Genomic DNA, 15137 nt, shown 5'->3' with positions numbered 1-15137 from the left:
TTGAGTGCCATGTCATACTGCAGTCCTTGGAAGGATAAGGAGGGCATTAGGTCCCATCCAACTCTATCTTGTTTAAGTGCCCCTCCAGGCAGCTGCAGGATTTGCATTTTTGCACTTTGTTCTCGGCCAACCTCTTTCACATGGATGCATGTTGGGTCATAAGCTTGTGTCTTGACAGTTTCAGTACTCCTTTTCTTTTTGTCTTGACAGTGATTCTTGTCTGACCTCTAGTGGTTGTAATAGACAACTACAGCGTGTGCTGTGGCCCACATTTTGAGGAGCACTTCAGACTTTCGGTGCCTCGGGCAGTGGGGTCCTGGTCCAGCACAGGGCTTCTATGCACCGTGGCAGTACAATGAATAAATAGTAACAGGCTGGGGAGGAGAAGCTGAAAGGCCACTTTAGAAAAGTTGGGCCAGTGTAACTAAAAGGAGAAAGGTGAAGCATGTATGGAGTGGGAGGTGAAAGGGAAGAGCAGAAGGGAATTGTGGGATGGAACAGGAACCTGGCAGCTGCCCTAATTTTAGCTAGGATTGTGCCTGAATTTTAGTGCTGGGAAATAATTACAATAATACCTAGATCTTACGAAGCACTTCAGATCTCAGAGCGTATTGCAGGGGAGTTAACTACCATTATCCCCCTTTCAGAGGTGGAGAAATAGTTGGAGAGAGGTGACTTTGCCCACAAAAGGCCAGCGGTGGAACTGGAAATAGATCCCAGATCTGCTGCCACCAGTTTGGTGCTCTATCCAGTAGACAATGCTGCCTGTCAATGGCAATCCTGGAAAAAAGCAGCTTTCATCTTGCTGCTAAACCCCGTGGTTGCACTCTATTGACTGCTCTTGCCTTCCCCAGGTTTGTCCCAGTACAGCAGTGATCCACGGACAGAGTGGAACCTGAACACCTACGTCACAAGGGATGAGGTGTTAGAGGCGGTGAGGAACCTGCGATATAAAGGCGGCAACACTTTCACAGGTAACACAACTTTATCTTCAGCTCCCCCGCTCTCTGTCCCTGGCTGGGCTGTATGCAGAACTCCTCTATGATCATTAGCCAATAGCTTAGCATCCTCCACATTAAGGGAGGAATATTCTGGCTGGATGTGTCTGAATTGGATACAGGACTAAAGCAGCATCAGTTACGAGAATACAGTGCAGTCGCTGTACATGGTGCAGATATCTCTGACCTAAGCTAGTGGTAATGAGGTCCAGAGATAATCTGGAAACCTTGGACTCCTGTACAGGATCTGGTAGGGCTTAAGAGGAGGATGAAGAATGAACTTTGCAAAGGGAAAGTCATCCTCTTACTGTAAAGATTACAAGAAACGGTCTGGTTGATTATGGTTAAATTTGGGGGAAATCTATATATTCTACTGAAATTCATTGTGTGATTGAAACATTATGTCACCATCTTGACCACTTGGCTTATATTTTACCCCTTTTCCCCTATGCTTTGTCTGTCTGTCTGTCTTTTAGGCCCTGATTCAGCAGAGCACTGCCGTACTTGAAACAGTGGGAGATAAGTGCATGCTGACGTGCTTTTGCTGAGTTAGGGCTGTACACTGTGTGATCTTCAAGGCAGGAAATTTGCCTTCATTTATGTTTGGAAAACACGTAGTGCATTGTTGGCTTTGCTTAAGATATTAGTGTTTCATTATATTCATGATCAGGTAAGAGGTCCATAAGTGACTTGGTAACGTTCATTGTGTTTTGGTTTTGGATTGTTTACGCTGCTGAGACATCTGCGGCCTGATTTTTATCAGATGTCTGCGTGGCATGTTAAGCCTAGTTTCCATGCACAACTACTTTGATTGCAAGCAAAAAATGGAATAAACAGGCACGCAAATCAGGCACACAGTTTTGCACATGCATTTTTTTAAAGCGACACTGTCAAGGTTTATCTGCCCACAGTTTGCTTTACCATTGTTCTCTGGTTTGTTTGCAAAATCTCCACCATTCTTTACATGTGTGTGGAGTTCTACTTGAAACTGAAACTTCAGAGGTCCCTTGAAACAAGGCACCTAACATCACATGCCTGTGAGCAGCCCCACAGTCACAGAGCAGCATGTAGGTCTGCAATGAAGTGAGAAAAAACTTTGGAATGACAGAAATGTCAAGTCTAACCCGTTACCCTCCAAAGGTTTATTTATAAAGCAAGCCACTGTAGCTTTGTTTAAAAGGCCTTTTTACAACAGTCTCCTTCAGACTGCAATGCAGGAGATCATCCCCACAGCACAGGAGCTGTGTTTGTATCCCTCATGCAGAACTGGTATACCCAGTTTCGACTAAGGAGCTGAGAAGGGTGTTTGCACTTCCCAAAGCATGTGCATCTCTGCAGACTTGTTTTCAGGGATCTAATTCCATTCTTCTTTCTTCCCAAGGCCTTGCTTTGTCCTATGTCCTAGAACAAAATCTGAAACCTGAAGCTGGTGCCAGGTCAGATGCAGTCAAGCTGGTGATCCTCTTGACTGATGGAAAATCACAGGATGATGCCAACCTGTCTGCCCAGACCTTGAAAAATATGGGCATAGAGATATTTGCCATTGGTAAGATTACAGCTATTAATAACACCAGGTGGGGTTGACCTAACTCTGTTCCCTTTGAAATCAATGGTAAAACTCTATTGGACTTTAATTGGAGCAGTTTTAGGACAACACTGAGTGTTTTGGAAAATATTACCCATAAAGTTTGGCCTCTTGATTTGATATCATTTTACCATGAGCAGATGGGTCATTAATGTATCATTCAGACATGACAGATAGATAGAATCTTCAAGGGGTGGCCAATGGTGGGATGTTGTGTTTTCATTTTTAAAAACTAGTTTAGTTTTAATTAAAAGTTTTCTCACCACCTGCACATCAAAATCTCTAACAGCCTCAGATTTGCATAATGGGAGATCATTGATTGCTAAACTGTTTACCTCAAAATGGAATTAAACAACCTATGAGAGCTAGATATGAAATGGTTTTCTTGTTCTGAAGACAATTTTGAGATGTTAAAAAATGTTCCCACTCGGAATTGGGACAAAAAAGTCAATCTCAGATTTTCATGAATTTTGGTTTCAGGTTGATAGAAACACTTTAAATGATTTAAAATTAGCTTAAATTTTGAAACAAAATTGCTTTGAAGTGGAAAATCAGAATTTTTCTTTTTGAGGAAATCAAAAAAAATGTTTAGACAATTTCAAAACTTTTTTTTTTTTTTCAAAAAAAACTTTTGAGTTGAAAATTTGCTGAACTGATCCTGTCCCACGATCAGTTTTGGTTTAGATGAATCGGCCATTTCCAAAGAGAACCATTCGATTAAATTACCAACCTATTGTATCTGGCAATCTGCCTCCAAATACATTCATTTGATTAACGTTCTGTATTTCTAATAGTCTTATCAGCTCTTTGCCATCTGGCAGCAATAAGGAGGCATAAAATGACTGGGAGAGGAGCTGTCAATTATAACTGAATTTATCTAGTAAAGGTTAATGCAAGAGGAGTAAAATTAAACAATAAAGTATTACCCCCCTGCACTAGAAGTAGTTTATGGTAAGTACACCATAGAGAATTCATTGAATACCACTGTATGGCTATATCTTTTGCAATGTACTTTACTTAATATACTGAATGGAGACACAGACTGTAATAGAGTCGACAGCATAATACTTTAAAACCTGTGCATTTGAATGTATTGCCTGCTTTGTCACTTCCCCTTGTTGTTTAGATTAGAAATGTTTGCAGTGTTTGTGTATTTTGACTCTAGATTGTGAGAACTTGAGTTATAGTCTCCAAAGAGGAAAGAGATTTAAACCACCTGCCCACATAATTATTGCCGCAATGCCTAGGAGCTGTAGTCATGGAGCAGGATCCCACTATGCTAGGAGCTTTACAAATGTAGAACAAAAAAGCAGTCCTGGGTTAGACAAGGAAACACTACCTGGCCCAAGAATAATATAGCAAGAAATTATGTAGGTGGATCCCAGCTAGAGATGGACCCAAGCCATGACAGCCAAAGATGGATCTTTTCCAAAGTATGGGGATGTTTTAATCCAAAATTTTGGTTTGGATTCATTTCTAATCCCACATCAAGATGGGAAAGATGAGCATATTTGTTAAATACAAGATACCTTTTGGTGTTGGTTATTTTTTGCCTGTTACACAACGAAAATCTCGAGAGAAACCTCTTCCCATAGGATTGTACGCTAATGGCCAGATCCCCATCTGATGTAGATGGGGTAGCTTCATTGACCTCACTGGAATTTCACTGATTTACACCAGGACCTCCCTCTACATCTCTAATGTTCAAGGGCAAGGCAAGGCATTCTACAGGCATAAGGCGTTGAGCCTGATTCTCCACTGTTCTGCACCTTGCGTAGGCATTTATATCTGTGAAAAGCAAGTGAGAAGAAGTAAAACACTATCCAAATTGGGACCTGCTTTACATATGGGTAAGTTACTACACAAGATGCAGAGCAATGGAGATTCAGACCCTTTGCGCACAGATGATATGCAGGGCTGGATTTATGGAAAGAATAACAAGGATTTGTGACGGAGCTTTATGTTCTAGTGAACAGCAGATTCTCTGTGGGGGAAGCTGGCATCTCATAAATACCAAAGTGTTATTTATTCATTGATTTCTACATATGTTCTGATTTGTCTTTTAGTGGAATATTATCAGCCTCTGTGGTAGCCAGGCCTGCAGTAACATGATAGAGGGGAACTATTAGGAGGATTCGCAAGTGTCGCTCTGGACCACAGAAGACCCCCTGACTCCACTGTATTTAAACACAATCTAGATATTGCTCCTTAAAGGCCAGTTGTGCTTATAGCTACAGGCAAGACTCCAAGACACTGCAGAGAAGCACCACCCCATGGGGAAGGCTAGGAGGCATTTTTAGCCAAGAGACTGAAGTTGTGCTCGGCTCCTGAACTGGGGCATTAAATAGGGGAAAGACCTTTTTCTGGCCCTGAGTCTTGTTCATCTCCTGGGAGTTTTCTTAGCTGACTGGCTCTTTGCTCTCTCTCTTTTTAGGGGTGAAAAATGCAGATGAGGCAGAGCTGAGACAGGTGGCATCAGAGCCCCTGGAGCTCACTGTTTATAACGTGCTGGATTTCCCCCTGCTCAGCTCTCTGGTCAGCAGGCTCAGCCGGGTCTTGTGCACCAGGATCAAAGAGAAGCACAAGAGTGAAAACACAGGTGAGTTAAAGCCTGCAATCCCTGTTCAGTCCTACCAGCTAGCATGGCTTCCCTGCAGTCCATGCCAAACGCACCTCCTAAACTCCCCTTCCTCACCCATCCATTTGATCCCCTCTTCACATCCTTCCATTGGCTCCCCACCTGCTGTCAGCTTATTGTCACCACCTCCAGAGCTCTGTCTACCTCTACCCTTCCCTGCATATCCTCTCTTTCAGCTGTCTCCACTGCTCTGCCACTGCTCCTTGCCTTGCCCACTGTTTGCCAACCTCTCACATGGTCACCTTCTTCCACATGATCCCCTCTGCATGGTACAGCCTCCCGTGGTTCATCTGCAAGGCCCCTACTCTCTCCATGCTGAAGTCCCTCTCAAAGACCTGCTTCTGCCAGGCTGCCTACAATGAGCTGAGCTGATGATTGTATAAATGTGTGTGGTTTCCCGTCCCCTACCCTCCGTCCTTAGACTGTGAGCAGCTTGGGCAGAGACCTTTCTTGGGGGGGGGTGGGGGGGAGGCGGTTGGAAAGTATGTAGTGGGTGGTACTGTACATAAAGAACAAGAGGTGACTACACCGGTGTAGGGAGGAGGGGGACTTACCTGTCCGATTTATCCACGTCAGTGCACATGAACAACAAATGCATTCTCAACCTGAGTCTCTTCCAGACTTTCCCTATGCAGCTGCATCACTTCCTGTTGGGTTCACCATTGAGATGTCCAAAGCAAAGGATTAATTTGTGAGCACTTTTTGTTGGGTGGGGAGAGATTGCAAAATTATTGAGTACAAGGCTTTTTCCACCTGTAGTTCAAGCCATATGTTCCCAAGGGATAGCTAAATACAAATAAGTGTGGTTTTTCTAGCTAAAGAGAAGCTAGGACTAGACTGAAGGACTCCCCCCTTCTCACCCCCAACCAAATGTTAAGCTAAGTGCCCAGCACCAATACTATACATGTGTGTGGGTTCCCCCCCCCCATTCAATTTTTAATCTCTGCTAATTTTTTCATAGGTTTTCCTAAAATACAATGGGAGAGTTCAACTTTCAAATGTATCTTTAAGTGGGTTTGGAATTTGACAAAGTAAATGGACTCTTCCCTATTAGTCTGTATCTGCTCTGATGTAATTAGACCAGTTTTTCTCAGGCATTCGATACTCCAGAGAAAATGGGCTGTTTTGTTTTGGTTTTTTTTTTAAACAGACTTTTCCTGGTTCAATTTGACTAAATCTTTGGAACTGGCAAATGCTGAGCCATCTGTTGAATCGATAGCAGTGACTCACATTCAAATGTAAAGTATATTCTCCAAATAACTACACAGTTTGTTCTCAATGGGATTTTTATATTTCCCCTTGGACCACCTTTTAAATGTTCATTTCATGGTAGGCTGGAATGCTTCCTATGTATTTAGGGAAGAAGACTGTAACTGGATTAGGACATGTCATTTGATAAAAAGAAGTAGAAAGTGCATTTGGCACGTTAAGGTAATATGAGAAGGTAACACAGGTTTTTGAACAATAGACAGTCCTGTGAAAGCTGTCTCAGCCAACACTGGTCCCCATCTGAGTCCCACCAACCTTATAATATCAGAGGTGACCTCCAGAAGCATGCACCTTTCCTGGACTCCTCCGCTGAGACCACCAAAGAAATATAGGATTGTATATTACCCATCCAGGGGAGGAATCCCCAAAGAGGTAGGAGATCCTGTGTTTGGATGTGTGTGGTGGCTGGAAACTAGAGCAGACTTGGACTAGACTTGAGTAGACTTCTCAGGGACACAAAGAGCAGTTAGGCACCCAACTCTCATTGGACGTCAATCGGAGTTGGATGCCTAATGTGTTCATTTTAAATATTATGTGTGTGTCAGCCTTATCAGCACGCTACACGGAAATGACAGGAACTTTACTTTTTGGTCATGCTTATGCTGATTTGGTCTCTTCTTGTCTCTCTTCTCTTCTCTCCCTCATCCTCATCACCTCATTTGTAGACTGTCTATTTTGACTTTAAGCTCTTCAGGGCAGGGACCTTCCCTTCAGTCTTATCAGTAAAGTATCTTGCATACTGTTGGAAATATAGAAATAATAATAAGGTGCCCTGGCTGAAACTTTTAGAGCCTTGCTCTAGGTAGTTCTTCCTCAGTTACAATTGTATAACCCCATTGAATTGAGTGGGGTTGGGCAGCCTTTGGCTCAGTAAATATACACCTCCACCCATTTCACCTCTAGGCTTTCATCTGAGCAGACAGCCCTGGTTTGTGATTCCCTGCATGGCTGCCACCCTCTTTGGCATGTTCCTACTGTTACTGTGATTTGCTGTGGTTGCAAAATACTCTAGGGAAATAGATTCTGAGTCCCACAGCTGCCATCCCCACTCCTCAGTCTATCTTTGCTTAAAATTCTCCTTTCCTGGCATGCTGCCATGGCAATCTTGGTAGAGTTTATTCCCCCCAGCTACAAGAGGGTTGGTGCAACTAACCTAAATAACTGAGCTGGTTCCCATCTGCAGTGTGGTGGGGGCGTGATGTCACTAGCAGAGAGCATGCTGCTCCTACATCACACTGAGCATGAACCAGTGAGTGACTCATGGTGGATGCTGTGGATGAGAAAAGTAAACTAAAAAGCTTTATTTCTTGAAGGCCTCTTCTTCCTTTATTTGGGGCAGGCAGGGAGGCGTCTAGGGTGACGCTAGCTAGTATGAAGTTACAAGGGCTTTCAGCCTTCGTGTTCAAGGCACAGCATGCTTACGAGGTATAGTTGTGGCTGGTGCTGGTTTGTTTAATTGCTTCCTCTGCTACAGAACTCCTGATACCACAACTTCTTACAGCCTTTCTCTGTGTTTTTCAGGTAGTTTTAGACGGATCTACCTCCTCCACTCAGCTTGTCAATTTGACCTCGCACACAGAATACCTGGTTTCGGTGTTTCCTATTTATGAAAATGCCGTTGGAGATGGGCTGAGGGGCATCATCTCGACATGTAGGTCATGAGTAGAGAGCTCTAGTCTAGCCTTCATGGCATCCCTCTCTGCTTTGTACAACTTCTCTCTTCCCAGATCCCAAGCATCATTCACTCCCTTCCTTAAGCCCCAGTTCTCTTGGTGCTGATTTCCTCACCGCCTCAGCACTTCCCCAATCCCTGAGTGGTTGCCCCATGTATAGGGTATGTTCGAGTAAGCTCTTTAAGCAGGCTATGAATATAGGTGATGTCCTATTTGAAAAAAATAAAGTGTGTGTGTGGGAATCTTGATGCTTCAGGCAAAATCCCCTTTGACTTCAGTAAGTGTTTTTGCATGACTGAGGTAAATCAGGACTTCTGGAGATAATGTTTGAACATAAAAAAAATGAACATTCTTCAGGGGAGAAAATTAGCTATTTAGTATTCTGGCAGGAAGAAACAATGTTACCCAGATATGCTGGACGCAGCATCAAGCTTTTTGTTGTGGTTTTATTATTTTTACAATTAAGGTATCTACATTTACTCATCCATTCCTGGATCACATTCTCAGGATTGAATTCTAAGATGCTAATGGAATGACATCCCACCCAGGAGTTTTGTGGCATCAAGTGCCTGGAAGTGTGGTACACATGCTCATATACCCTCCTACACACACTTCCCTTATGGGTTTTTTTTTGGCTTGTTCACCCCCTGCTGCTCTTCTTTTAAGATGTTGGAGATCCTTGCTGTTCCCCTGTGATGCCATAATTGAAAGAGGGAGATTTTTGTACTAGGATTTTCCCCAGAACGTCCCCCGAAGGGTCAAGAAAGAGCCAATTTAAAAATAGATATTGAAAATGCATTCATGAGACTGAGACTGACTGGGGCTGATTGGTGTGAGCCAGGGGGAAGAACTCTGTGTCGGCTGCTGAAACTTGCAAAGGCAGAGACAAGCCTCATGAGGTAGATGATCTACAGGTACTGCTATTAAGGAGCAAGCTGTGCCTTTAGATTGCCCTGCTGTGACTATATAAATTTCTAGAAGGGCTTTTGATCCTGTTGCTTCTGATTTTCCCCCTCTGTTCCAAAGGGTAATTAGTTTGTATTGTGGTAATGTCTAGGAGACCAGGACCCCATTGTGCTAGGTGGTGTGTTCACACTCACCCTCTTACTTGGCCCAAAGATCTTGCAAGCTAAGTGTAAGGCAAGAGCCAACAGGTAGATACAGATAGGGGCGCACAAGGAAACAATGAGACAAGATTGGTTGGCGCGATAGGCAGTCGTCTCAGCTGACTCACCACTGTCAAGTTTGTCCAAAGGTTCCCAAGTCTAAGTACCTTCTCTGCACATTGTTTCTTTTTTATTGCTAACGTTTGCTAAACAATATCTACCTTGAAGGAAAGTTTGGCGTTAAATGACCATGTGACAAAGAAAGATTGTGTTGGGAGGGATACATTTCTTTGGTCCACATGTCAAAGATATTCCCTGCCCACGGAAACAGCCAATAAGGCCTTCTGACCGGATTCTGATGATTCTCTGTTATAGAAGCATCATATACACATCTCCTAAAATAGCTTTACCCCAACTGCTTTGCTCTGATGTACAGTTTAGATATCCTTGAATCTGTGTGTGGGGGCGGGAAGGGTTAAAGACAGGAATGAGCAACTTCCTTGTGAATCTTTTTGTTCTGTTTTCCTTCATCTGAGTAGCTTTGTCACCACCCCTTTCCCTGCGCGCACTGGAAGTGAGCCACAACAGTCTAACACTGAGCTGGCAGCCGTCAAGTGGAGCTACTCAATACCTGGTGCTCTGTTCAGCGGCCCCCAATGGAGCGGAGAATGATACCAAAGAGGTATAGCTGAAGATAGTTATAATTATTCCTTTTGCCACATTGGATATAGTCAGAGATACGAGGCCCAAACTTAAATCCCAGGTCTGCATGAGAATTACTTAACTGACTTTCATTTAAATCTCCTCTAAGTCAAAGTGGGTCTGAATCAATGGGAAGGTTCAGATCTGCAAACTTCCTGGCTACCCTCTATTACTATAAAAGGTCTGAGTGTAAGCCCTGGGTCTAAACATGGAATTCAAGAAAGTTTAGATCTGTATCCAAACTTTTGTGGAGTGAGCCCATATTTAGAAAGAACAATCCATGGCTCTTTGACAGCACTTTTCATCAGTAGATCTCGAAGTGGTTTACAAAGGAGGTCAGGATTATTATCACCATTTTACAGATGGGGAAAACTGAGGGGAGGTGACTTGTCCAAGGTCCCCCAGCAGGCCAGTGGCAGACTGGGGAGTTGAGCCCAGGTCTCCTAAGTCCCAGTACAGTGCCCTATCCACTTGCTATATAAAAATGAAAAAAAAATTTGGGTTTCAAAATGTAGATTTGGCAGGTCAGTTTTTATTTACTTAACTACGACTCACCCTTACGGCTTTGTATAAACCTTAAACAATACCATACAGTAGAAATAAGGAGAAAAGGAGCTCTCAGATCATCTAATTCAACATGCATTTTTAATGAACTATCTCAAACGTACAGAATGATGCACTTGGAGCCTGACATCTCATTGAAAAAGTCTATGGCTTCCTTGCTCGGTGTTGAGAAGAAGCGTGGTCTAGTTGGTGGAGCTTGAGGCTGGGAGCCAGGCCTCCCAAGACTCTGCCACTTATTCTCTGGGTGGCCTTGGGCAAGTTGTGTAACTGCTCTGCCTTGGTTTTTCCACCTAATAAGATGGGGATAGTAACCCCTGCAACCCAGTGTTGCTCTGAAGATTCAGTAGTTCGTGTTTGTACTGCACTTTTGCTCTCAGTATTTCAGTATAGAAATGGTGTCTTCAAGATCTGATATTGGGGTGGGTGAACGGGGGTAACTTTTATATATATATGTGCTTGGGCAGTGCCACAATTATTCCACCTGCCTCACACAGAAATTAAAGCACTAAAGCTATGGGCCACCCACGAAAGAGTTAATTAACTTGGTGTGTCCAGCAAATGCTTCCCACCCCATCAAATTCTAGTCTTTCTATTAAAAACTCCTAGAATGTTTCTCTGAGTACAAGGCAGGTATTGAGTTTTTGCAATAAGCAGTATTGCAAAACAAGCTGCCCTGGGCATGTTAAGTGGGTACAGTTCTGCTCTGGAAGTAGTAGGTGGTGGCAATCCTGTTGTAATGACCAAAGTATAAAAATGGGAAAGCCACGGAAAAGGTTTGTTTTTTTGTTTGTTTTGTGGGGTTTTTTTTCTTCTTCTGAAAGCATAGCTCTTCAAGTCTCTCTCAGGAAATGGGATATCACATTCTTTGCCTAGATGACAGGTTTCAGAGTAACAGCCGTGTTAGTCTGTATTTGCAAAAAGAAAAGGAGGACTTGTGGCACCTTAGAGACTAACCAATTCGAAGTGAGCTCTGGCTCACGAAAGCTCATGCTCAAATAAATTGGTTAGTCTCTAAGGTGCCACAAGTACTCCTTTTCTTTTTGCCTAGATGCAAATTCATAACCATTCTGCACATCCCTGCCATCTCTAGTGTAAAGCATTTTACATCACAACTATTGAATGGTTAAACTGTGAGAACTCTCTTCTCTGCAGTTGTTTGTTGTGTCCCATCTTCAGTCATTGTTCCCCACTGGGTATCCTGTTGGGGCCTTGGCAGGCTGAGAACTTTGCATGCTCCCATGGAATCTTAGGGACAGTTCAGTTAAACAGCTGGATCCTGTGGGAATCCATCTCTTCCCCTAATCATCGTGCTGTGATGTTTTTCTGTGCTGAATATCTGGGAATGAAGGAGATGGTGATCTATCTGTTATGATACCTTCTCCATGCTCACAAAGGATCGGATTTTTTATTTTTTGACTGCAATGTGTATTGTCCTTGCATGTGATCTGGGCTACTAGGTTCTATTTAGAGCTGACTGAAAAATTCCCATCTATTTATTTTTTTTCAATGGAAAATATCCTTTTTGTTTTAAAAAAAAATCATTAAAAATTGAAATTTTTGCCTAAAATATTTTAGGTTTTTGCCAAAAAACCCCAAACCCATTTTCAGTAAACTGATTTTTAACTAATTTTTATGTTCAGTTAAGTACTTCTCAGGAAAAATAATCACTGTTTTCCCCACTGTAGTTCTACCACCCCTAACATAAGCAAGCTGGGTTGCCATTCATTTCTATTTAGCAGAATTGTTCACCCAGAAGCAAGGGCAGAGTATAGTGAGCGGGCAGGAAGAGGAGGGAGCATGATGTATTGTAGGGATGGGTAGCTAATGGTTTTACTATTCCACAAGTACTTTTGAGATTTCAAAAATGTTTCCCTTCCCAAATTGGGAGAAAAAGTCAAAATCTCAAATTTTTGCAACCTGACAGACTGAAAAAAAAAATCCAGTTTGTCTCAATCCCAGGGTTAAAAGGGACCAAAAGGATCATCTAGTCCAGTGGTTCTCAAACTAGGGCCGCCGCTTGTTCAGGGAAAGCACCTGGCAGGCCTGGCCGGTTTGTTTACCTGCCGCATCCTCAGGTTCAGGCGGTCGCAGCTCCCACTGGCTGCGGTTCGCCGCTCCACGCCAGTGGGGGCTGCGGGAAGTGGTGCGGGCTGAGAGATGTGCTGGCCACCCTTCCTGCAGCCCCCATTGGCCTGGAGCGGTGAACTGCGGCCAGTGGGAGCTGCGATCGGCCGCAACTGCGGACACGGCAGGTAAACAAACCGGTCTGGCCCACCAGGGGCTTTCCCTGAACAAGCAGTGGCCCTAGTTTGAGAACCACTGATCTAGCCTAACCCCCTGCCAAGATGCAGGATTTGTTGCACCTAAACCATCCGAGACCGGCTCTCCAGCCCCTTTTTGAGAACTTTTTTGAAAACCACTTGAAACATTTTGATTTGATTTTGACCTTTTTCTCTTTGTTAACCAGTTTTAAAGTACAAATTAAGTTAAATTTGAAATGAGTCACTTTGAACCAAGAAACTGAAGGTATTTTGTGAAGAAAATATCAGAATAGGACACTTCAACTTTTTTTTTAAGTTGGAAAACTAGTCGAAACCAGTCTTTTTTTGTGAACTGTTTTGGTTTTAACAAATTGGCATTTTTTGGGTGGAAAAAAATATTCTGGTGAAAAATTCCCAGCCAGTTCTAGAGTTTGCATTCACTGTGCACGATGTCTGTTGGGTTGGGTAGTGGAGGAGCATTGACCACGACACAGCTACGTGGCTGGTGAGGCGTGTTACAAGTACTCTCTAATGATATGTCTTACAGCTGGAGCTGGGTGGATCATTCCGAGCTGGAAAAGACCTATTCAGTCCAGCTTTCGTTGAGCGAGCATGCTAGAAAGAGTGTAGCCTTGGTAACACGGGCAATGGCAAGCAGTGGCATGTTAGCCGTCTTAAGTACAAATCTGTCCTACCCCTGTGGATATGTACGTAAAGCAGCTAGCCTGGCTACATTCTATTTGTAGTTTGGTAGCTCAAGGACAGCCAGTGCAAATTTGTCTTCTCGAGCTGGAAATCACACCCCCAGCTTGAAGTGTAGACGTACCCAAAGAGACAGACAAGCTGTGGCCTTAGACTCCTGTCTCTGCAGCCCTGTTTTGCTCTTGGTTTGTTAGAGGATGCTATGGGGAGCCAACCATGGCAGAGCCTCACCACAGAATACCTCTCTGAGTGTCCATCTTTATCCTATGATAGGTGAAAGTGGAACAGCCTGAGGTTCTGCTGGACGGGCTGTCTCCCAGCACGGAGTACTCCGTAGCAGTGTATGCAATGTACGGGGAAGAGGCAAGTGATCCAGCCAGCATCCAGGAAACCACCTGTAAGTTTTACTTCCTTCTTTTACTCAGCTGACCCTTTGGCAGGAGCATAAGCGGTTTGGTGCATGATTGGCAAGAGAGACTTATTAACTGAGATGCTTCACGTATTTTTCACATAGCTTGTAAACAGGCTCCTTCTTCCCTGGCTAATGCTAAATGTAGGGTGGCTCTCTGAGGTTACCTCTAGTTGTATGATTGGCTTTCTCATGAACAACTCTAGTCTGGGGTACAGGGCTGTGAAAGTGAGTGGTTCTGTCCAGGAAAACTGCGACTGAATCACCTTGAAATTCAGAATGGGGAGGTCAGATCTGGATCCAAACTGCTCCAAAGTTTGGGGTGTTCAGAACTGAGGTTACGTATTTGCATCTATATCTTTATCCACCTGGGTTCTCAGACTGCACCTACCGCCACGGCATCTGAGCACCTATCCCAGTGGGTTTGACCCACTGTAGGAATGGGACCAGGGACAAAAATTAGGATCAGGATCTAGACTGGAAGTTCTTGAAAGTTTTGAGCTCTTTGGATCTTGGGGAGTAGGTGGGTTGATTTGACCCTTTCTCTACCCATAAACCAGTCGTTCTCCCAGGGCATCACATAGACCTGCGTAACAATGAAATCAGAAACTCTTCTATCCCGCAGTGGGAAAAGTCCAGTTGTTAAGATGGAGGTAGCAGCAGGAGGCAACCAGTGGCTTTACAAGTGTAGCCTTAAAAATCTTCACCACGTCCTTTTGCTAATTATTGTTGCAGTGGCACTGAGCCCTCCTAGACACCTAAGTTTCTCTGAGATCGGCCATGGGGCTGTCAAGGTCAGCTGGGACGCGGCTTCGCATGCTGTGAGAGCTCACCATGTGACCTACATCTCAAGCAGAGGGAGCAATGCCGGGGAGGCAAGTCCTTGCTTAGGGACGCAGGAATGTGTGAAAACCGGGAGAACGGCGATGGAGTGCGAATGCGCTGTTAACTCCAGTGACTTGGCTGTGGAGTGACTCCTGATGTAACCGAGAACAGACTGTAGCCCTGTAGGACTTGATTTGTCAGTTGGTTTATACCTGTGCAAGGGTGTGACCCCTGCATTGCCAGAAGACAGGGTAATAGGGAAACACCCCTGCCCTAGCTGTAGTGCTGTCCTATCTATCCTTTGAGCACAGCGGGAAAATACGGGCAGGCACTTCCATAGGCCTTCCTGAATTTCCTCACATGGTCCAAACCCTTCATATGGAGTCACGCATCCTATGTTTGGCT

At 44.0% G+C, this 15137-nt stretch overlaps 1 protein-coding gene across 12 annotated transcripts in view; it reads left to right on the top strand.

The window, feature by feature from the left end:
- Positions 1 to 15137, top strand: part of COL20A1 (collagen type XX alpha 1 chain) — a 95666-nt gene that overhangs the window by 22729 nt on the left and 57800 nt on the right. For 10 of the 12 annotated variants that reach the window (XM_073309061.1, XM_073309062.1, XM_073309063.1 and 7 more), the window contains 8 exons: positions 855 to 974; positions 2380 to 2544; positions 5018 to 5182; positions 6690 to 6862; positions 8012 to 8141; positions 9809 to 9951; positions 13772 to 13895; positions 14643 to 14782. In XM_073309061.1, coding sequence (XP_073165162.1) covers positions 855 to 974; positions 2380 to 2544; positions 5018 to 5182; positions 6690 to 6862; positions 8012 to 8141; positions 9809 to 9951; positions 13772 to 13895; positions 14643 to 14782 — 1160 coding nt within the window. The remainder of the gene's footprint in view (positions 1 to 854; positions 975 to 2379; positions 2545 to 5017; positions 5183 to 6689; positions 6863 to 8011; positions 8142 to 9808; positions 9952 to 13771; positions 13896 to 14642; positions 14783 to 15137) is intronic. The other 2 variants (XM_073309067.1, XM_073309068.1) reach the window with 2 other exon arrangements.

Source organism: Lepidochelys kempii, chromosome 13 (genome assembly GCF_965140265.1).
Source record: "Lepidochelys kempii isolate rLepKem1 chromosome 13, rLepKem1.hap2, whole genome shotgun sequence".
Taxonomy (NCBI): Eukaryota; Metazoa; Chordata; order Testudines; family Cheloniidae; genus Lepidochelys; species Lepidochelys kempii.
Note: the sequence above shows the minus strand (reverse complement) of the source record. Positions and strands in the feature narration are given on the sequence as shown.